Source organism: Canis aureus, chromosome 12 (genome assembly GCF_053574225.1).
Source record: "Canis aureus isolate CA01 chromosome 12, VMU_Caureus_v.1.0, whole genome shotgun sequence".
In the NCBI taxonomy this organism is placed as follows: Eukaryota; Metazoa; Chordata; class Mammalia; order Carnivora; family Canidae; genus Canis; species Canis aureus.
This window is the reverse complement of record NC_135622.1, coordinates 40,329,980-40,353,264: the sequence shown is the minus strand read 5'-3', so window position 1 is coordinate 40,353,264 and position 23,285 is coordinate 40,329,980. Positions and strand designations below refer to the sequence as shown.

The 23,285-nt window shown below is 51.3% G+C and overlaps 1 protein-coding gene across 2 annotated transcripts in view; it reads right to left on the bottom strand.

Annotated features, from left to right (window-relative positions):
- The window catches only part of GALNT14 (polypeptide N-acetylgalactosaminyltransferase 14), a 205,213-nt gene that overhangs the window by 44,220 nt on the left and 137,708 nt on the right, over positions 1–23,285 (bottom strand). For both annotated transcript variants that reach the window (XM_077843700.1, XM_077843699.1), the window contains exon 3: positions 5,437–5,535. In XM_077843700.1, the coding sequence (XP_077699826.1) occupies positions 5,437–5,535 (99 nt within the window). The remainder of the gene's footprint in view (positions 1–5,436; positions 5,536–23,285) is intronic.

Below are 23,285 nucleotides of genomic sequence, written 5' to 3'. Positions count from 1 at the left end.
GAACATCAAAAGGTAAATCGCGTGCAGCTCTGTGCTAGTTGAACTGAGAGATGATTAGCGAATAAAAAATGTCCAGGGTTTAAAAAAGAAAAAAAAAAAAACAACTCCGAAATCGTCAGCACTAAGTGCTAATTAGACCATTTCCTGGTAACACCTGGCTTGTTTTTGCTCCTCTAATCAGAGCAATTGGAGTGATAGCGGGGGGCTCCAGGAAAAGTGGCTCAGGATTGGGAGGGCCTGAGATGGGCAGGTGTTCTGGGCTCCGAGGGTGGCTCGAGGAGAAAGGTCAGGTCTAGCCCAGGGGACCTGGCCTGGCCCAGGGCCCTCCCCTCTGCATATCGCTGCCATTCCCACCACCTGGACCCTGGCTGCTCCATCACCCCCGTTTGTCCACCAGAACACTTCACCAGCCCCTCTACCACCAAGCCAGCCCTCCTTTTCCTCCAGCTGAGGATAAGCCTCTCTCCCACTATGGCTGTTGGCTGTTCCATGCTCCGTCCCTAGAGCCTCAGCATGGGAGCGAGGGCTCACCTCACGGGCATACCCGGACCGTACTCTTCCCGGGAAGTATTCTAGAATGGAGTCTCCTTACACACAGCTCACTTCTCTGCCAGGGGGTAGCTGTGTAGCCTGTGTCTACCTACACCTTCTACTTTCCGCTACTGGGCCCCGACGGTGGGGCCCACACTAAAGCATCCTGGGAGGCGGCGGCGGGCAAGGCCATGTGAGCAGCGTGGGAGGCCGGGTGGCCTCCACCATCTACTAGCTATGCAATCCTGAACGAGCCGCCAGGCTGCTCCCAGCCTTCGTTTTCATCTGTAATTACATTTTCCTTGTAAAGGCAGGAGATATTAATACTTGACCTACTTCACAGGCTTTTGTGCGTATGAAATGAGGAAATGTATTTGAAATTGCTTTGTGAACTCCGAGGTGCTATATGCAGGCAGGGTTTATCAAATGCTCCATAAATACCAGTTGAATGAAGACCTGAGGCAGGCTGACAGTTGAGGTTAGTTGTTCTGGAGTCAGGCTGACTTGGGTTCAAGTACTCTATCCCCATATCTGCTATTCGCTGGCTTCAGAGCTTCAGTACTGAGGTACTTAGGTGCTGAACTTGCAGTACCTTTCTCGGCTGCATGAGAGGTGCTTAGCATTGAGCATAGCGCTGTGGCTGCTTTCAGAAGCCGGGTATTGGCAATAATGATGATTCTGGTTCTCAAAGCGTGGTCCCAGGGCCAGCAGCATCTACGTCACCCGGGGACTTGTTGCAAATGTAAATACTTGGGCCCCACTAGCCTTATTGAGTTAGGACACCTGAGTTAGGATGGGAATCTCCAGGGGATATGATGTGGGCTCAAGTGTGAGAGCCACAGCACTGCTGCCTACCCTGGCTGGAGGGGCATCACGGCGCCTGCTGTCACTTGTACAGGCTCCCTCGGTGCCATGCACTGCATCAAGGGCTTTATCTATCTGTACTCACTCTTCTCCATAATCATATGAGGTAATTATCAGTAGTTCTTGTTTTACAGAAAAGGAAACTGAGGCAGAGGGGTACAGGAGCTTATCCAGGGTCACACAGTTGGTAGCAGAGTAGGGATATCTCACTCCAGAGTCCCATTTCCTATCCACCCTAACCTAAGAACTTGTTTTTCTAAATCCAGGATTTTACAAAAAAGTAGCAGTAAGGAGATTCAGGATATAAAGAGATCAACTGCACCCGAGCTAGAGCCCCCATGGGAGGTGTAAGGTTGAAGGATCCCGAAAGGAAAGGGGATGGCCCTGGGTCTCACGCATACACAGGGACCCACTGGATGAACGATTCCTCAGGGCTTGCTTTCTCTCTCCTGAAGTGAAAGAAGTCCCCTCACTGATCTGGGTTGTGGCTCTTTCCCTCCCCGCATCATCCACCCCCATCAGGCTGCTGCCTGGCTCTGAGTGCCCCATGTGTGTCCTTCCAGCCCCCAGCCCCCTAGCTACCTCGGGAGCTCAGGGGGCCAGGGGGCCAGAGGGCTTGGGTAGGGATGGTCAGAGGGACGAAAGCTTGGCCAAGTGCTGGGGGGTGGGAGGGAGAGGGTACCTTCAGTCCTCTCCTTGAGCATTTTTTTTTCAGAGCCTGACACCAATGCCATCAGAATTCTGGAACATTAAAGATGAAAGATACCTTAGAGAAGATCCTTTCATTGATGACAAAATGAGATAGGAAGTGCTCCTCATTCAGGTCCATCTCAGGGCCAGTGATTTATTAGTGCATGGAGATAGGGAGTATGAGGAAGGTAGCAAATCCCAGGGCAAATAATACCGGGCCATGGAAACTTCTAGAAGTAATCTTCCTCGCTTCCATCCCCAAAATTCACCTTCACCCTACTTATGATGTAAAAGCCTGTCAGTCCACACACACTTCTCCCCAGGTTCTGCTGTTTCCACATAATCACACTTGGATCTGAGCCAGGGGGCCTGGCCTATGTCAGAAGTTCCCCAGAGGCAGGAAGTGGGTCCATGGGTCTCCTGGCAAAGTGCCTAGCAGTTTGGTGTATGGTCTGGCACTTCTGCGGTGCCTTCTGAAAAGTGGAATGGTTGGGACTCAAGTCCCCTTTCAGAGCATAGGGCACCGGGGTCTCAGGGCAGCCCTCATCAGGGTGGTGGACAGTGGCGCTGGGGCTGCACCCTTAGCTGTCCCCCACATTCCCTCAGGAAGTCAGAAGCCTCAGTCTTGGCTCCTGTGCTTCTCAGCCTGGTGGCCTTGGGCCTCCCTTCACCTTATGCACCCCTGACTTCACAAGTTCCGGATGGGACTCCAACTGATGTGAGATGTAATATGTTCTGGAGACCATAAAGCTCAACATACATTTAAAATATTAATAATATTATTATAAAGTGTCATTATTACTATTATAAAGAGATGGAGGAGCAGTGGGAAGAGAAAGGAAAATATGTCTTATAGCTGAAAGGGATGAGTCTACAGGCAGCAGCTGGAGTGACCCTATATGGGAAATATGCGGGGACTTGGGAGCCCCACAGGATATTATAACATATTATAACATGTCCCCAGGTAATGCCTTCTTGTGGGAAATGTGATAGAACTGGAACACTGGAAACATGAAAGGTATTTTTATCCTTTTCCTTATGGATGCAGTCAGTGACCCACACAAGGTCACCTGGCTAGGAAGTGCCTTATAAGGGAAGGAATTAACCATAGGTCTTGTGACCCCAGGTACCCCCACAGCCTCTTTTCTTTTGAGAACTCAGCAACTATGCAGATGTGAACACAGACATAGCTCATGTTGCTCAAGTACCCAGGCTATGCTGGCCACGGTTGTTGGTTCCTTACCTGACTGAACCCAAAGCAACTCTATGTGGTAGCTATGGTCATTATGCCCATTTCCTTGATCAGTCAACTGAGTCACAGGGAACTCAGGTAAGAGATGAACAAGATGTAGTCCTTACCCTAATGGAATTCATTGAAGATTACATCTGGGAAAAATGCATTAAGTGCTAGAGTTGAGATGTGCAGAAAGGAGCCCATCAGAAGGCCTTTGTGTGTGTGTGTGTGTGTGTGTGTGTGTGTGTGTGTGTGTGTGTGTGTTGAGGCGGTGGAGGTGTATGATGTCAGAGGACTCCTTCAGGAAGAAGAGAGGCCAGTCCAGAAGGCGAGGAGCCATTCTCTGATCCTATAGTGTCCTCATGGAAACATCTGGCAGACATGCCCAGACATGACCTTGTGGAATAGCCACCCTGAATTGTGGGAAAGGCAGAGGTTGCCCTAAATTTGTTCCAGAAAGCCTACCTAGTGCCAAGGAGATCATGATGGCAGTGGGGCTATGGCTGGCATTCTGAAAGCAGCCACCTCTGCTCCACTGCCCGGCTGCTCAATCTGCAAGGCCCAGAAACAACAGTCTCCCTTCACCAGAAAAGACCCAGGTAAATCCGATCATCTTGTACCCGTGTTCCTCGACACATACCTGCTCGGGTTTACAAATCAGAAAGGTACTTTATTAGTCTAATGTGAGACTCTCAGTGACTCCTGACAGTGACTCAGGGCGTTTTCTTACCAAGAACTGAAGCCTTGCTGGAAAATCAAATGTGAATCTGGTGATCTGTGGGGTGAATACAGCAGCTAGGACAGTCAGGGCAAGCAGCTGGCAGAAGGAACCAGCCAGCCGGCTGCCAAGGACATCTGGGCAGCAGACAGAGCTGCCCCGGTGGACAGGGGTGAGACGATGCGTGTTTGGGCAGGTCCCTCCCTGCATTTATATGGGACACACGGACCCTGCACGGCAAACATTCGTCCTAAGTGGCAGGTGGCACCCAAGACTTGGTGCCTGCCGTCAGGGTGAGCCTATTGCTGACTCCCTCCCATCACCTGGAGCTTCCCTGCCTGCCCACAGCGAGGCAGAGGAAGGTATGGCTTAGTGAGGGAAATGACAAGAGACTTTGCCATGCTTGGTGGTCCTATCCTAGGGCCTCCCTCTCTGTGGGATCAGGCGACCATGTGTTGTGCTGCCTACCAGATAGGGACGGGCTCATGCCGGCCATGGGTCCCGGGGCCCTGGGAGTATGCAGGCACTTTATCCCAGGGCCATCCCCAACACCAGGGATGCTGAATACCACCTGGGAGACTAGCCTGGCCCATGGAGGCTGCTGAGAAGAACTGTCAGAGTGCAAGGGTTTGAACCCAGCTTCACCACTATTAGCTGAGCAACAGGAGGCTTTGATTTAGTGTCTCTGAGTCTCAGTTTCCTCAGCTATAGAGTGGGTACAGCAGTGGCCTCTCACCTCCCCAGCTGAGAGCATGAGCTGTGGCATGTCTGCACATAAGGGGACCTCGTGACTGATGGTTGCCATTGCCACCGTCTGAGATGCCAATGCTGCTGGAGACCTGAGAGACGAAGGGGAGGCCAGATGGTGTTGAGGGGAGGATGGGCATGGGGAGAGAGCTTCAGAGTTGTGGAAGGACACAGCATGGGGAAGGGGAGCCAAAACAACCAGGGCCAAGTCCCCAGGGTCCCGTCTGTGTTCTGGGGGGAGTTCTGCTGGGAGCTGGTGCTGGAACTTCTGTTATGTTCCAGATTCACACAGGCCATGGGCCAAAGGAAGGATGCACTTGTGAGAGCAAGAATGGGGCCCAGCCTTGGTGCTGAGGGCTGGTGGGGAGGCGGAGCAGGATCAGGGTTGGAACAGAAGGTGGGTGGTTGGGAAAGTCAATGTCAGCCACTGCCTTCGGGCTGCTTGGATTTGCACCATGGCTTGTGGCCACGTGGAAGGCTGTGGCGATGCAGGTGCTGGGGCCCACGGCACTTGGCAGAGCCAAGTCCTAAGAGTCAGAAATGCCTGACATTTTTATGACAGGGCCAGCCTCCCCCTCCCCCGCCCCTGCCACCGTGAGCAGACACCCTCTTACCAGGGCAGGCCTGGGAGGGCCCAGGAAGGTGGTCTTACCTGCGGATGGTTCTGAGCAGGGTGGAGCGGGCCTCGTTGTGGAAGGTGATGATGATGCTGGTGGGGGGGAGGTCCGCGCAGTACACCAGCATGGTACATCTGGGGAAGGAAAGGCAGGACGACAGTAAGACCTTCAGGGGGCAGAGCGGATCAGAAGGGCTGGAACCAAGGGCACTGTGGATGTCACCAGCACAGAGGGATACCTGCTGTCTGCGGGGACTGCCCCAGCTGCACAGCCTAGGTTAAGACCCCCAGGGCAGGGGGGTTCCCAAAATGAGCGAAACTAGATTTCCCATCTCCTCAGGGGAACTTGAGCTCGGATCCAAATTAAGTTAGTGTACAGAATATCAGCGTGGGGTTTCTTGCATGCCCAAGTTAATGCACAGCGGGTCCTAGCAGCCACACGGTGCCACCGCCAAGTCTTGGGCTCTGCTCCCTGGTCCGTGTCCTGGGCCGGCAGCCCCAGCCCACCACACCACGCGGACCCCGACCTCCTGGCACACACGTGGAAATCCGGCATGCTTAACGAGGCAGAGCCCTAAAACCCTGGCAGAGACAATAAAACTCCGTCCTGAAAAAGCATTCATTTCCACGTGTCCAGGATCATTTTGTATGACAATTACATCTGGGGTAATTTCAATTTAATACCTCGCTGCAAGGGAAAATTGTAGCCCGCAGCCCGAAAATTACTATAATAATGAAAATAAACCCGCCAAGTGATGCCGGTGCCACCGGGGACTATCCCTGGGTAAGTGCTTCCTCCTGTTACTCGCTCTTTCAGGGCCTGTCCAATTACGGGGAGTGATATTAAACGAGGAAGTAAATAACAGACATTTGGTGAGTCAAATGTTTCTTCTCTTCATTTTCCAATTTCGTCCTCAGCTCGAGGCTTTGCATTTGGGGTCCAGGGATCCAAGGCTGGCCTTCCAGGGGACCAGGAGCCCGCTGAAATTGTTTGCAAAGTAGTGTATGCAAATGTGTGGTTTGTTGTGGTTCTGTTTGGTTTTTTTCCCTCTGGGAAGATGATTCATAGTTGTCACTAGATTCTCAAAGAAGTCTGTGGCTGAAAACACCTCATCTCAGTCCTAGGCCAACGAGGGGAAGGGACAGTAGAAATGTGAGTCATGACCTTCAGGCCTTCAGGCCTGCAGAGACAACTCTTCACCTTATCATGTCAGCTCCACCTACTAAGAAAACCCTCCGGAATCCACTCCTCCCCCCTCGTCCCTGTGGGTCCCGCTCTGAGAGTCCTTGCTTCTCTCGGGGATCCCTGTGGCAGCCTCCTGACTGCCTGGTCTTCCTGCCTCCATCCTCTGTCCCTGACACTCCTATCCTGTCTAACACACAACTCTGCCCAGGCCTTCTTCTGGCCCAAAGCCCTCAGTAGCTCCTGATGCAGAAAGTCCAAAGTCCCTATCACAGCCCTCGAGACCTCCCACAGTGACAGCATCGTTTGCTGCCAGAACTCTCCACCACTGCTCACACTATGACTTCTGTACAGAACAATGTCCTTCCTCCTTTCACCACCCAATGAGCTCCTACTTATCCTTCAAGACCCAGAGCAAATGTCCCTTCTGCTGTGAAGGCATTCCATACTCCCCCAGATAAATAATGACCCGCTGTTTGTGCTCCTGTAATTCTGTACATATCTCTCTTCTAGAACTTTCTGAGAATGGGCTGGCTTCCCCATTTGACTATGAGTTCCTCTAGGGAAGGATCCTTGTCTATCTCCATGTCCCTAAAACAAGAACTGTGCAGAGCAGATGCCCATTCACGGAGAAAGGGAGAAAGAAATTTGGGAGATGCCTTCCTAGCTCAGCTGGTGACTTAGAGTTGACGGTTTTCAAACGTGTGGCAGCCAGCCTTCCCGAAGGCTCCCAGTGAATCTCACCTACTGAGATTAGCAGGACCTCCTTGTCTCTGTCAGAGAGAGAGGACAAAAAGAAAGATCGAATCGAGTGACTCAAAGACCACAACTGCCAGGGCTGTGCCAAAGGTCAGGCACTGGGGACAGTCCCGGGAATGGCAAAGGGACCCCAAATCCTAGTTTTGGTGATGTAAGTTATTTAGGGTCGGCTGGTGCAGGGGGCCGGGGGGGAGGGTACGGGGAGCTGCTGTTCAGAGAGCTTCTGGGGACAGAGGTCATTTCTCCTGCCTCAGCCATACCCAGCTGGGAGGCAGGCGTGTATGGGCACAATGACCCAGCAGCATGCACACGCACAGGGCTCGGAGAGAAGAGGCAGGCGTACCCCACCTGGGGTGGTGGAGTCTTCCTGGATGAGGAGGTGCTGGACGAGGTAGGGATGATCTGAGAGACATGAGGCACAGCGTCCCAGTCCCGGCACGGTTTTCAACCCTGAGACCGAGAGCTGCGTGAGACAGTTCATAGAATATTCACCCGGGGGTCGTACACCACAGAGCATCTGTGGGACTACGGACCAACCACGTCCTCTCCAGTCCGCTGACTGCTCATCATGTAGGATCCTGCTTAAGCGTCCTACAGCATAGTAATCAGAAGCTTCCATGGTAGCTGACACCGAATAAACACGGCTGATTTGAAAGAACCTCACAAAGACCGCTGTGCAGCTTAGGCTCAACTGTGTGGCTGGACGTCGAATGGACTTTTCTGAGCCTCAGTTTCTCCATCTGGAAAGCGGAGACAACAATTTTTAACTAGGAGATTTTTTTCCTCCTAGATTATTACTATGTTGTTAGGCAACAGTCCGTGCTTGACAAAACTGTCACGACCATTATCTTCAACATCCAGTTCAAATGTGCAGGCTACTCCTCCCATTGGGCGGTTCTGTCCTGTCCGACAGAGGGCGAGGGGCTCTGAGAGGCAAGAGGAGGTGGGGGAGAGCAAAGGACGCAGCATCAGCGTTAGAGAAAGAAAGCTGGGCTGTGATGCCAGAATCCTGACTCTGACAAAAACTGGCTGTGTGCCCTTGGGCACATCATTTGCCTTCTCCGAACTTGGACGTGTCACCTATAAAATGCAGACAGACACCTTCCTCGCAGGCTTGTGAAGACCACAGACTGCAGGCAAAGCACCAGGTGTTTAACAGATGCCAAGTAGGGCAGCCCAGATGGCTCAGCAGTTTAGCACCGCCTTCAGCCCAGGGCGTGATCCTGGAGACCCGGGATCGAGTCCCACATCGGGCTCCCTGCATGGAGCCTGTTTCTCCCTCTGCCTGTGTCTCTTCCTCTCTCTCTCTCTCTTTCTCTCTCTCTCTCTGGGTGTCTCATGAATAAATAAATAAAATCTTAAAAAAAAAAAAACAGATGCCAAGTAAATGGTAGCTGGAATTCTTATTATCATGGCTCTAGTAGCTGAACCAGCCTCCATGCAACGTTCTGTGCTTTCCGACGAGAACCAAGAGCTCATGGTTGTGAAAAGGAAAGGGTCTTGGAGATGACCCAGTCCAACCTCCTAAACTGGGAAGAACGTGGTGGTGTGACAGGCACTGGCAGGAGCCTGGGTGGTCGTGCTCTTGGACCTCACTCCCCTCCAGCCTCATGAGCCTGCAGGATAAGGGACAGGGGGCTCTTCTGGAGGTGGGGCGGGGAACCCCGAAGAGCTCCAGCGTGCAAAGGCCCACGGAGGGCAGGCAGCAGGACAGTGCCTTGCACCCTATGGCCTGGGTGGCCTGGCTCCGGGGACTTCACGGTGCCTTCCTCCTGCCCCTGGTCACAGTGCATTCACGGTCTCATCTGACCCTCGCAACAGCATCTGAGAACCTCTACTCCACACAAGAGGAGAACCAGAGGCTCAGAATCTCACTCAGGGGTCACACGGCCGGTGAGTGGCTCAGGCCAGCTGAACCCAGGTCCCGTGACTTCTAACTGCCACCTGTCCCTAGCATCCTGCAGTCCTGCTTGGGAATGAGCAGCAGGTACTGGGAGCGACAAGGCAGAGAGGCGGAGACAAATCCTTCAAGGTGGACGCTGAGGAGAGTCAGCTCGGATGGTGGGCTCTCTGGGAGAAGGATCTAAAAGATTAATCAAATGGCAAGATCTATTAGGGACACTGGGGGAATGTCAAAAGCTACCAATGCTGAGATCTGGCGCCGCAGACAGATGGGAAAGCATGTTTATAATTTATTAAAGATTCAGGGGTTTTACTGGAGAGAAGAGCCAGTGAGCAGGGAAGATCGCTGTGGGGGTAGAGCGGGGAGGAAGGGCGGGCCAGCGTGCGGGGAGCCTGCCTGCCGGGCTGCTGTCCTGACGGCCCCCACACCTCCTGAGTAACGGATGCTCCGCTGAGCTCATTTCCCACGTGTAGTTTTTTTTGGTTGTTCTGTGTTTTTTGGTTTCTTTTTCCTGAAAAATTCAACAGAGACTCTTGATTTCCCCAAGTTGAGGTGTGTCTCAAAGTGCTTCCTGAACCAACTTCTTGAGTGTCCAGTGCCACTTCCCGGCCGAGGACGCTCCCGCAGAGGTTTGCAACGCCAGCCCCAGGGCACAGGGAGGAGCCTCTCCCTCCTCCATCTCTTTCCGTCTCTCCACACCAATCACTGCTCCCCTACCCCACCCCTGCACCCCAACAGGTGCCAACACGGGTATGTCAGAAACATACTAAGTGGTGGTCGCTGTTACCATTGAAATATAATGTGCACATGTTTTGTTTTTTAAAGATTTTATTTATTTGAGAGAGAGAAAGCGCATGCGCAAGGAGGGGGGAGGGGCACAGGTGGATGGGGAAGCAGGCTCCCCTCTGAGCTCAAAGCCCGACATGGGGCTCCATCCCAGGACCCCAGGATACAACCTGAGCCAAAGGCAGATGCTTAACTGACGGAGTCACCCAGGCATCCCGTGTACACAAGCTCATGAAAGTGACAGCTGCCTGTAAGCAGTGTTATGATATCGTCATCATCATCATCCCCATTTTATCAGTGGGCAACAGAGGCTCCTAGTGGCCCCAAGTGTGCCTGCTAAGGCTGGCACCCGGGTCCTTTGATTTCTGGACATACTTCTTCCTCCTACAGCACTCCACCCCTACGGAAGAAGAGACATGGTCATAAATTATAAACATGTGGGTTTTTATCGTGGAGTGTCAAAACAGGAGGGAGTGATGGAGAGGCCGACCCAGCAATTCTGAAGCAGAGGAGAGCAGAATTATTACCAACACACTGATGGAAAAGAAAGCCACTGCACTCCCCTGCCATTGACAACGCAGACAATAGTGTGATAAGACACACTCCTGAAGCAGGGCTCTGGCATCCCAGAGGGGAGACTGAGGCAGTAAGGGGAAAGGTCACACAAATACGCAGCAAGATGTAATGGAGATCACGCAGGCCTTGGGGGCGGGGGGACACCCTGGGTGTGTCATCACTCGGGAGCTTGGCAGTGACTCCACTTCTCTAAGCCTTAGCTTCTAGTTTACAGTGATGAAATTAAACTACTTTGGGGGCGCCTGGGTGGCTCAGTCGGTTAAGCATCTGACTCTTGATTTCAACTCAGGTCACGATCTTGGGGTTGTGGGATCCAGCCCCATGCTGGGCTCCATGCTGGGCATGGCCCCTGCTTGGGATTCTTTCTCCACCTCTGCCTCCTGCCATACCCTTGCCCAGCTTGTGTACACACGCATGTTCTCTCTCTCAAAAGTGGCCCCTGCTACCAGCCACTGTGTTGAGCACCCTGCATATCTAATGCTCCATAACCTTATGGGCACCATAACCTTATGAAGGGCCACTGCTTCATGGACTCACTCAGGAGGAAACTGAGGCACTGGGAGGTTAAATAACTGGCTGCAGCCAAAGCGGGGATTCAAACCCAGGCCTGCCAGACGTCCTTGTCACCATGCCACAACTGTCACCATGCCACAACACCTCCATGCCAGCAGTGTTCCAAGCATTAGGGTATCCATGAGTCTCCAGCTGCTGTTCTGGTCCTGTATGTGCCCTGTGGACACATGTGTTCCCACTCAAGTCATCAACCCAAGAAGCAGTTAGTTTCTTTCTTTTTCTTTTTCTCTTTTTCTCTTTCTCCTTTCTTTTCTTTTCTTTTCTTTTCTTTCTTTGTGTCTAGATTTTATTTACTTGAGAGGCAGAGAGAGAAAGAGTACAAGCAGAGTGGGGAAGAGTAGAGGGAGAGGGAGAAGCTCCCCATGGAGCAGGGAGCCCGACATGGAGCTTAGTCCCAGGACCCCAGGATCATGACCTGAGCTGAAGGTAGATGCTTAACTGACTGAATGACCCAGGTGCCCCCCAAGAAGCAGTTTCCACTGAGCTCTGGAACTCAGCTCTTGGAACAACCCTCCTGGAGGGGAAGGACAGGCTGATGCTCCTGGATAGTTTAGAGGAGGACAGGCAAAGTGCTGGCTAAGCTGCCACTGGGGAGTCCCTACAGGGGCTCCAACTTACCGCCCAGATTGGAGCCAGCAAAGGTGTGGTATCAGTGAGGCCCTGGGAGGAGCAATTCATGAACATCTATTCCTAAACAGAAAGCTGTGCCCATCCCTCTGCTTCCTGCACATGCAGCAGAGGCCAGACTCAGCCAGAGAAAGTGAATGGGCTGTCTTCTCTGTACGTTCCATATCTGAACTCTACAGGCACAGGGGCCAAGGGAAACACAGGCATAAAGTAGAGATGGGACCCGTTTCCTGGGAGAACACTGCCTCCAAGGGAGTGACAATCCGTGGATTTCCAGGTGCAGGGGTAAGGGGGCACATCCCCCATCCCTCCTGCACTCTCGTCTCATCTCACCACGTCATGGCTCCAGCCCTGAAGAGGTCTCAGGGAGACCACCAAGTCCTCCCCTCGTTCCCCAGGACACGAACACTCACCACAAAGCTGATGTGTGTGAGGAAGGATGAGGGGGGCTAAGCTCTTGGCCGACCGACCTTTTCAGTATGTCAGCTGCCTTGGGACAGGGAGTGAGCATGCTGCCAGTGTTTAGAGTCACAGGTTTTGTACTTAGAGCGGAGAACATCTAATATGTTCCCGGTTTAGTTCTATGTAAGGAAGCCTGCTCCCAGCCAAGAGGAAAAGGAAGGTGGCCAAAAGGTATAAAATGCCAAGCTTGTGTCTGGCCTCTAGGTCCAAATTCAAGTCTTTAGAAGAGGAAAAATGCAAGCAGTATGAAAAGTATGACAACTGTAAAGTCAGAAATTCCTTTTAATCTCATTTCATGGGCAACACAGATACACTGTAAGGCATGAAATTTTTATTTCATGTCAATTTCACTGGGATTTCACATGCAGATTAATTTGTTCATCCACATAAATATATACTGCTCCTAGGTCTTGCCTCAACAGCTGTCCTCACTGAGGATTACAGAAATTCTACATCTCATGAAAGATACTTAGAATAACAGTGAGATCTGCTACTCCATTATGCTGCCAGGTTTTAATTGCTGAACAATTTATTAAAATCCTTTACTTTGGGAAGGGGGTTTGTGGGCCAGGGCAGGACAGTGAGCTGCCTAGAAACCTGGTTGGGTACTACTGGTGGGCAGTAGATGGTCTCCCACCCCCAAGGCCTTGTGCAGTTCCCTCCCCCGGAATGTGGGCTGACACATTCAGGAACAGAGTACAACTAAAGTGACGGGATGCCACTTCTGAGATTCTGTTAGGAAAGACCGGGACATCTGTCCTTTTGGCTTGCATTCTTGGGTGAAGTAAGCTGCCATGTTGGGGAGCCTCGCAAGGCAAGGAACGGAGCATGGCCTCAGGTCAACAGCCGGTGAGGAACTGAATCCTGCCCACAACCACAAGAAGGAACTGGGATGAGGGTCCAGCCCAGTTTTGTCCTGAGATGCCAGTAGCTCCAGCTGACCCACGGCTCACTGCCTGTGAGACACCGGAGCCATACCCGAATGCCTGACCCACAGAAACTGAGATAATAAATGTCCTGTGAAGCCACTAATTTGTGGGTAATTTGTTATGCAGCAACAGACAAGGTACTCTTAGCTACCTGAAGAAACAAGGTCAGCAGCATTTCTCACACCCCTGGGGTCAGTGGTAAATCCTCTTGGGCAGTTGATGGAAAAGCTGTGCAACTGCATCATGGCTGTCCAAATGACGTGCTCCCAGAGCCCCCACAGGACCCTTTGATGGCCCCCATTCTTCAAGATGATGCTAGTTATGGATGCCGGGGACCCTACATACACAGAGAAGTTCTCCAGGAGTCCCTTTTGGGGTTGTTCCAATCTTTATAGATTCAACTCCCTCAGGAGTTTTTTTTTTTTTTTTTTAAGATTTTGTTTGTTTGTTTATTTATTTATTTATTTAATTTATTTATTTATTCATGAGAGACACTGAGAGAGAGTCAGAGACATAGGCAGAGGGAGAAGCAGGCTCCATGCAGGAAGCCCAATGTGGGACTCGATCCTGGGACTCTGGGATCATGCCCTGAGCCGAAGGCAGACGCTCAACAGCTGTGACCTCCCCCCCCCGCCGCCCCCCGGCATCCCAGGAGTTCTTAATATGAACCATACAATACAAGAACATTGTCTGATTCTTTGCTCACTTCTCCCATGGATGGTTCACAGGAGTACCCTTCCACATGGGTAAAGGAGAAGTTAATTCCTTTCATTATAGTGGATGTTCTGGGGCTTAAAGGGTTAATTCTCTTGCAGAAAGGCTGACCTAGATGGTATCATTGACATCCCTCCAGGAACACAAGGCCATTTAACAGAAGACTTGATCTCAGGGTGAGCCTACTTAGGCTAACAAATGCCTTCCCTTGCACCAACCACCACCATATTCCTCGTTGACTCTGTCATCCAGCTTGGGGCCTGCAGTTCACTTCTTCCTCCCAAGTATCCTCCTGGATTTCTCAGCCAGCTACTCTCAGTAGCATCACATTTCTAAGAAACCTACATCTTGACCATTCTAGAGCACTTCCACCATCAGATTAATTGCAGCCCATAGATCAGAATAGTGTTCCCAGAAAACAGCTCTGCAAGCCCATTTTCCTGGCAATGTAAGAATGCCCAAGAGGGGTCTTTGCTGACAAACTGGGAAGCTAATTGGGGAAGAAGGCTGCTATTATATAGAGGCCATGGTGTCAGGGGCCTGGGTGGCTCTTGGTTTTGGTTCAGATCATGATCTTGGGGTCATGGGACTGAGCCCTGTACTCAGCGTGGAGGCTGCTTTGGATTCTCTATCTCCCTCCTCAAATCCCTGACTTGCTATAACAGTAGAAAGTACCAGGAAGAGCATCTGGCTAATCACTCCCTACACTGCCAGCTGGTGGACAGTGTCTCCAGGAGAAGACTATGCATGCTCCGTGAATAAAGTGTAGACAAGTCAAATCAGTTGGACAAATGAGAAATACTGGAAAAATACTAGATCACCCTTCTGGTGATCCACCAATACACATGAATATGTTACAAGTTTTGAGACTTCTCCTAGCCTATTGTTTATGCAGCTTTGACCTCAAAACCTGCCCCCTCCCCACCCTCACACTCTTCCTTCTTCCTAGCAGACAATCCCTTACACATGGTGGGAACTCACATATCTACTGGATATATGGTGAGTAAAGCATAGCATTTACCTAAGAGAATTCTGTGGGACACAGGTTTAGAAAAAATTGGTTCCAGCTCCCTGTTTATTCACAGATGAGGAAACTGAGGCCCTGAACAGTGAAATGACCTGCCCAAGGCCACCCTGCTAGTTAGTGGTCTAAGATCTTCTGGGTCTTAATGACTGAACTTGCTATTTCCTTCAAGGAACCAAGCTTGGGGGCCCCAGTCAGATGATAGAGAGAGGCCTCAGGCTCAGTCTATAGAGCGTTACTGCCCACCTCTGCTTTCCAGTGCCCCATTTTCCCCTCTCCCCACCAAATCCTACCACCAAGGTCCCTATCACTTCTCAGTGTCACTAAGCTAGTGGAAACTTGTCAGTCTTTACTTGTTATCTCTGTAGCACTTGACATTGACAGTCACACACTTTATTCGATACTTGATTCTTTGCCCTTGGCTTTAGCAAAGTCACCTTAGTGTGGCTATCCTCTTAGGCTGTCTCTTCTGAGTTTTGTTTGTTTGTTTTTTAAGATTTTATTCATTTATTCATGAAAGACACAGAGAGAGAGGCCGGGACATAGGCAGAGGGAAAAGCAGGCTCCCCACAGGGAGCCTGATGCAGGACTCGATCCCAAGACTCTGGGATCACGTCCTGAGTCAAAGGCAGACGCTCAACCACTGAGCTACCCAGGTGCCCCTCTCCTGGGTTTTCCTCTTCTTCCCTCATCTGAAGTTCTCGTGTTCCCAATCCCACCCAAATTCTCCTAAACCACTTCTTCTCAGTCTTCCTTCTCTTTGGATGACACAACTTTTTTCCAAGGCTTCAATTTTCTATCTGTCTGCTAATGACCCCAACCCTATCCCTAATCTTGATGAGCACCTTCCCTGGGATATCCCCATGAGGTGACCTCTTCTTTACCCACCCTCTGCCTCCAGCACCTCAGCCAAGCCTGCTATGCCTTTTGTCTTCCCCAGTCTACCATCTACCGTGTACTCAAATCCAAGAGATATTCTCGAATCATGCCTCTCCGTGGCCTCCTAATCTAATGAAAGGCCTAGTCCTGTCAATCCTTCTTAATTTATCTCTCGACCTGGCTGTTTCTTCACATTCCCATCATGTCTTCTCTATATTACTGCAGCAACTTCCAAGCTGGCTTTATCCCTTTCCAATCTAGCCTGCACACTGCAGCTAGAATGATCTTTCCAAACTGCAAATTTTTAACATGTTTCAATGCTGCCTAACTGCTCACAAAATGACATTGAAACTTCTAATTATGGCTTCCTCTCCTAGTGACCCGGCACCACTTCTGACTCCTCCCCACCCCGCATGCTCCAGATCCGGCCACCTTTTGCCTGACCCACTCTTTTCTCTCTGGACCTCTGTAGCCACGGCCTCCCTCCCATGTGTCTGAAATGCACTCTCTTCTCTTCCAAGGTTGGGCCATTTTCTCTTATTCTAATCTTGGCTTTGAAGTTACTTTCCCTGGAAAGTATTTCTTGATCTCTCAAGGTTTTCCCAGTGCGCTCTCCTAGGACATCTCCGTAATCGATTACCAAAAATTGTGAACTTATTTTTCTCTCCCCTCTACTTAGCGAGGCAAGGACTCCTTTGTGTTGCGACCTCCGAACCTAGCACAGTGCTTAGACAGTAGGTATACATTTCTGAAGAATGAGTGGATGCATGAAGGAGGAAACAGGGGCACTCGCACAGGGGCAAAGCCAGAGGGGACAATGTCCCTTGCCAAGGTATGAGTGACACCAGCTCAAGGAATCTGCTGAACTATATACACTGAGCAAGGTGCCAAGGTCAGTCATACAGAGAAGAGAGACCAAACAAATCACTAAAACTACTGAAGTTAGAATATGGAGCCATAGTGGCACAAACAGGGAGCCCTGGGTAAAGGTTGTCCTGGGAGATATCCAAGACAGCCATTTGGTGCCTGTGGAGACTCTGACACATTCTCTGTAGCACCAGAAATACCCAGCTATGTTTAAAGGGCCAGAATGTTCTTGATTAGCAAAGTCCTAGGGAGAAGAACAGTGTCTGGTATTATCAAGGTGTCCATCAAACCTGTTCAAAGATGATGAACAGTTGTTCTTTCAAGTGAGAAGCGAGAGACAATCCTACCCAGACAGGGTTGCCAGGCATGACTCAGGCACCCTCTTTGCCTGGACCCAGGCTGTCTGATGTGATAGCCATTGGGTATTGGAGTGTGAAATATGCACAAGATTTCCAAGACTTTGTATGAAAAACAATGTAAAATAGCTCATCACACTCACTGTATGTCAAAGTGACAAAATTTGGGTAAACTGAATTAAATAAAACATATTATTAAAAAGAATTTCACTTGTTTCTTTTGCTTTTTCAAACGTGTCTACCAGAAGATTTTACATTACCTACATGGCTTACATCTATTTTTATTGGACATTGACATCCTAGATATTACTCAACCTTAGCTTGTATACAGCCCAATTTCAAATATCAGCATTAGTGCCAGACAATCATTTCTAGATGCAGGGTTCTTTTGTATGAGTAAAATAAAACTTAAAAAATTATAAAGACCATTATTAGGTTTGCAACATCTTATTTTGTGGAAGAGAGAACATATTTTAAAAATCCCACCATCTAATATCATCCTTTCATAAAATGGTGTGTAAACATTAGAAAAGGCTGCAATTTCAGAATCATTAAAAACCCTTTAAATTGTAAAATTAAGCTTTAAGAACATCTTTCTCATGGTATCCTCTCTTCCGACACCAAGGATCAGATTTGCACTAATTCACACATGAAAGTACAGCTCAAAGGTCTATCCACTATGATGAGCCTGTATTTGACTGCCCACCCCCCACACCATGGACACCAAGCGTGGAGGACAGGACATCTCCACTCTTTGCTCCGGAACCAGCAGCCTCAGGTCCATCCTTGGTGCTGCTGAACCTAACATATTGGTATGGTTTTTCTGATCCCTAGTCCCAATTTATCTCCTCACGCCTTTGGCTGCCCGTGCAACCTGACCCAGAATGCACACCTGACTGGGGAAGGCAGACAGCTCGGGCTGAGCTCCGGCCTCCTAGAACCCACCACTGCTCCCCTCTGCACAGGACCCTCTTGCTTTCCCGGAGAACCGATTTTGCTGTTTTGCTTATCAGCTCCTTTGAAATGAGTGGGACCCTGTGGTTTGGGGAAACCACAGATAGGCAGCAGTACCTTCCCTCCAGGAAGAGCAACTGCTCTCAGCAGGCAGCAAAAAGGCTTCTCTTGGGATGCCGCCAGGATCTGTGCGCTGGTACAGAGCACCACCCAGATGGCAACCATGTGCGTGTGTGTGCACGCGTGTACGTGTGCGTGCACACAACACAGGGGAGAATGTTCTCAAAAGGCAAATGCAGAGCGTAGCTGGGACCAGGAAGTGCGGAGGTGGGCCAAGGCCTATTTTTGCAATGTTTCTGAAAAAGATGCCTCGGTGTCTGGGACAAGGGCTCCTTCGAGTCTTATTTTAGCCCTGCGTGAATCACATTACACAATAGTAATAACAGACAACACCTACTGACCCCTGGCTCTGGCTCAGGTCTTCTTCCAAGAGCTTTAGATCTGCGCAAAGATTCTCTGAGGTAGTGCTGGGGCTCCTCCCCTCTCGTTGTGGAGGGGACTTTGAGGGCAGGTCAGTAAGCAGCAGAGCCTCCAGATAAAACCAGATGGGCTGGCTCCTGACTGTGCTCTTACTCGCTCCCCTGGGGTGCCCCTGGATGGTCATCCAATTGGCTGGCTCTCGGCCTTTATTTCACACTGGCCCTGGCACATGCTGGAAGGTTCTGGAAAAATGGAAAACCACAAGTCTGGGCTGTCCCTCACTGCTAAAGACTGGTGTCTCCCTTTGATGCTCCCTGAGCTATTTCCAGATATTTCTCAGACTTTCCAGCTAAAGGATTAGAGAATAGTCGGGGCTTCCTTTTACCTTTTGCCGTCAATCCTCAGATTGAAGCAGCTGAGATAAGACCTGTAGCCCTAGTGAGTCCAGGGATGCAGCCAGGCCCAGCCCGCTGAGCTCAGAAATGGCCTGCTTGAGGGCCAACTGTCCCTCAAGTGGAGAGGTAAAAAGCCAGGTCTTCTCATACCTTCCCGTGCACGTCTCATCAGTCCAATCCGTCCATTCCAAGTCAGTCCTGAACCACCTTCTGCCTCATGCCTCCTTTATTCTCACCTCCACCCCCCCCAAGCCAGGGCCACACCCTACAAGAGCCCCCTGACTGTTCTAAGCCTGCAGAACTGTCCCTCCATCTCCTTCCCCGCTGCTTTCCACACACGCTCACACACCACTCTCCCTACCCTCGCCTGGTTCCTTGAAGCTAAACCAGACTATAACCCAAGGCCTCCTCATCACCCTGACCCCCAGCCCTGCCCCGCAGTCCCCCTGCCTTCCAGCTCTACTACCCCAGTCCACTCACTTCCCTCCAACACGACCTCCACATGCCTCCCCACCCCCACGCCTCCACCTTCCCATCCAGGGCTGCCTGAATCATAGCCCTTGTGCCACTCACAGCAGACTCCGCCACCACGCTTCTCATGGGACTTACTCCCCTGCCTGCAAAGCTGTGCTGTTTTCTCCATGGGCCAGGGCCCACTTTTCTACTTCTTGATGCTCATAAGGGCAAGTGAGTCAACGTCCTCATCTCTAAATCGGAATCACAGAGAAGATGTTGGGAGGCTTAGCTGGGAAAACATAGACAAGGTGCCTACCACACGTCAGGAGAACTGTTTGATCAATAAACACTGGCTGATTGTGGTCCCGGATTTATGTGCTAACAGAGAATTCTTTGTTGAGTGAAGGTGGTTTTAAATTTCCCATGATTTGATTTCTCTCTCTGTTTCAAGGATGCTTTCCCACACCTGCACTCCCAAACCCTCATGTCTTCAGTAGACGGTTCTGACAGTGAATCCAGTGAGGTGCTCTTCGGGTGCACAGTCTCTCAGCCGGTACCGATGAGGGGCTCAGTGTCAGGCACTCTGCTGGCACACCTCACCGGCCCCAGCTTGCTCCAGGTCTCAGCGGGGAGACTGATGTGTGCCCCTCAGGGTAATGAGGGCTCACAAGTGAGCTCAGGAGTGAGGAGGAGCTGCTGACCTTAGCCCGAGGGGGTGAGATGTCTTCATGGAGGACAGCCTCCCTCCCCCCGCCCCCCCCCCCACAACTGCCCCAGGTTTCTGAAAGATGAAGGAGTGCCCTGAGAAGACAGCAGCAAAGATAAAGAGGCATGAAGTCTCGAGCACAGTCAGGCAGCCACAGCCCCAACTGGCTGGGTGGACCTGCCTTCTGGAAGATGTGAGCCAATGATGAGCCAACATCTGAAAGGTTTTATTTTTTTTTATTTTTTTTTTTAATTTTTATTTATTTATGATAGTCACAGAGAGAGAGAGAGAGAGAGAGAGAGGCAGAGACACAGGCAGAGGGAGAAGCAGGCTCCATGCACTGGGAGCCCGATGTGGGATTCGATCCCGGGTCTCCAGGATCGCGCCCTAGGCCGAAGGCAGGCGCCAAACCGCTGCGCCACCTAGGGATCCCATCTGAAAGGTTTTAGGTGGGAAGCGAAGCGTCTGCATTTGGAAAACTCTCCATGGAGAAAGAGTGGGGGATGGACTGGTAAGGGGCCAGAACCATACTGGAGGGTGGTAGAGGCTGCCATAGTCACCCAGGCCACAGGGGATAGTCACTGAGGATGGCAAGCAAGGCCAGGGACCACGGGCTCTCTAGGAGGCAGACTCAACAGAATAAGGGTGGGCCATGTGGGACTCCAAAGGTTTGGGCTTGGCTCCAAGGTGAACAGTAGGACCTGTCCTGAGATGGAGCAGGTGAGAGCAAAGCAGGCGGCCTGCTCTCTCGAGAGGTAGTACAGGCAGGTTCAGTGAGGCTCGGGGTAAGGGATAAATGATAGATGCGTCCAGTGGGGCACCTGGGTGGCTCAGTCCATTGAACATCCGACTCTTGATTTTGGTTCGGGTCATGATCTCAGGGTCATGGGACTGAGCCTCGTCATCGGGCTCCATGCTCAGCACAGAATCTGCTGGAGATTCTCCGTCTCCCTTTGTCCCTTCCTCTGTACGAGTGCTCTTTCTAATAAATAAAAAAAATCTTTTTTAAAAATGATGTGTTCATATGACGAACCAGGGGGAAATGTGGAGAAGCAGGAAAGCAGGAGAGCAGATGGAACGATGTCTGCTCTGGCTGGGATCAAGGTCATGGTGGGGGCTGGGTGGGGGCAGAAGGTGAGAGCTGGACCCGTGGGCTTCTGTCACATAGAAGGGTCGCTCCTGCGGCCTTAGGGACACCGAGGACGACCACAGGGGCACTGGCCGATCCTGCTAGCCCACACCGAAGCCCTGGCTGCGAGGCTGCTACGTGACTCCACGGGTCCCCCTTCCTCGGTCACATGGTGTCTTCTTCCAGCCGCCCCCAGGCCCACTGCTCACGTCACTCCATCCCACTGTCTGTCACCCTGGCCAGCACCGGCTTTCCACAGCCGCCCGCCCACAGCTGTCACCTCCTCTGCTCTTTTCATCTGCTATCAGACTCGGTTCCACTTCCTGGCGCCCGGCCCCGAAATCACTCCCTCTGCTGGCCTTGGCTTCCATCCCCACTATTTTAAAAGTACACATTCCACCAGACGTGGCATCGCGATTGCCTCATTGCTTATTTTGCGCTCCGGTTTTTAAAGTTAAGTTTGACATTCAGGCAAGTTAAGTGTTTGGGCGCCAGGAGCCAAGGCTGAGGCAGGAAGCTCTGTGCAGAACTTCTCTGCCCGCACCCTCTCCACCCCCGCACCACCTTGTTCCTGGAACGTGCCCCAACTCAGAGGTGGGGGAGCAGGCACAGAGCCAGGACCTCTGCAAACCCATTCACATGGCTCCTTGCTCCTGCGGGGCCGGCCCCCTCTCGTCTCCTCCACCTGCTGCGGAGCCGTGGAAAGATCATAGGGCCTGGCAGGGAGCTCATGCTAATCCTGGAACTAAAACCCATCTGACGATTCATCAGCACCTCACCACAGCTCAAACAGTGCTTACTGGGGGTTCAAGACTGTGCTCAGTGCTCAGCATGGAGTATTTCACCTCACCCTGACAGCAACCCTGGCTACCATGATCATTCCCATTTCAGGATGAGGAATCGAGGCTCGAGGAGTTTGAATGACTCACCCGAGGAGCAGCAGATAACTGGCAGACATGCCCTATCTCAAAGCTCACAGTTAATCAGTTACAGTGCCCGGGCTCCGTTTCCTCCCCTATCAGGTGGCAGTGATCCCTTCACCTGAAGGGTCGCTAAGAAAGTCCCGGGAAGGGGATGTGAGAGCCTCTGTGATGTCTCGTAGAGCTGGAGGGTGTGGTTGCTCTTATTCTGAGGACTGCTGACATTCAGATTTTACTTAGGAATTATGCCAGGTGCCCAAGCCTCTCAGGATGTCCCCAGGCCTGTTCTGTTAGCTCCGTTCCTTTCTGTCATTAGAGACGCATGTGGCACATCACACCAGCCCATCATTCTTTGCAGAGCTAGGGGGGAATGGTAACCCAACATGACAGTGCTCCGGGTTACAAAGGGGTAAGGTTCCTATGTTACAACTCTTTATTCTACACCAAAAACTGGGCAGGTTACCAGTCTTCACTCAAGCTGCCATTTGTGTGATGTGCCAAACTGCTTTGCTGTTGAAGAGATCCCAGGGGCCTTCAGAGAAGTGCAAAGATGCCATTAAAGCAGCTGACGTTGGCGTCTCCAGCTGGGAAGGGGGGTCTGGTGACCTCCACCCAGGGGAAGGCACACGGGCCCCACAGAAATGGACAAGGTGGTGATCAGGACAGCACGCATGGCCTCTTGAATCCCCTCAGGAAGAGAAGTGTATGAGGGGAAGGAATCCTCCGGGGCCACAGGGGAGGGGAGGTGCCCCTGAGCTGGAGGGAGTCCTGCTAATGGAAATCGCCTCCAATCAGATTCACTCCATAAATCATTCCTGCACATTCTTCCCAGCAGAGGTATTTTCATCTAGCAGACAGGGCTCGAAAGCGACCTTATTAAGCATCCCTGAGCTACTTCCCTCTTCTTACCTGTGAGGAGACAACACCCTGACAGCTGAAGGGTTGGGCACTATCTTAGGACCCACGGCTTCTCGTGCTCTGTCCAGTAGCTTCCCTCTCCTTCACTGCACTGCCATGATGTGGGAGAAAATGTACAAAACACTCAGAAGGTTATAGAGGGCAGACTAAAAATCAGGCTTTGTGCTTTGGTTGTTGGACAAATGGCCTAGGAAGGTGAAGAGAGCAGGTATAAAACACTCAATGGGGTACCAGAGTGGCCCGTGAGCTTCTGAAAGGTGCTCCACCTCACTGATCACCAAAGAAAGGC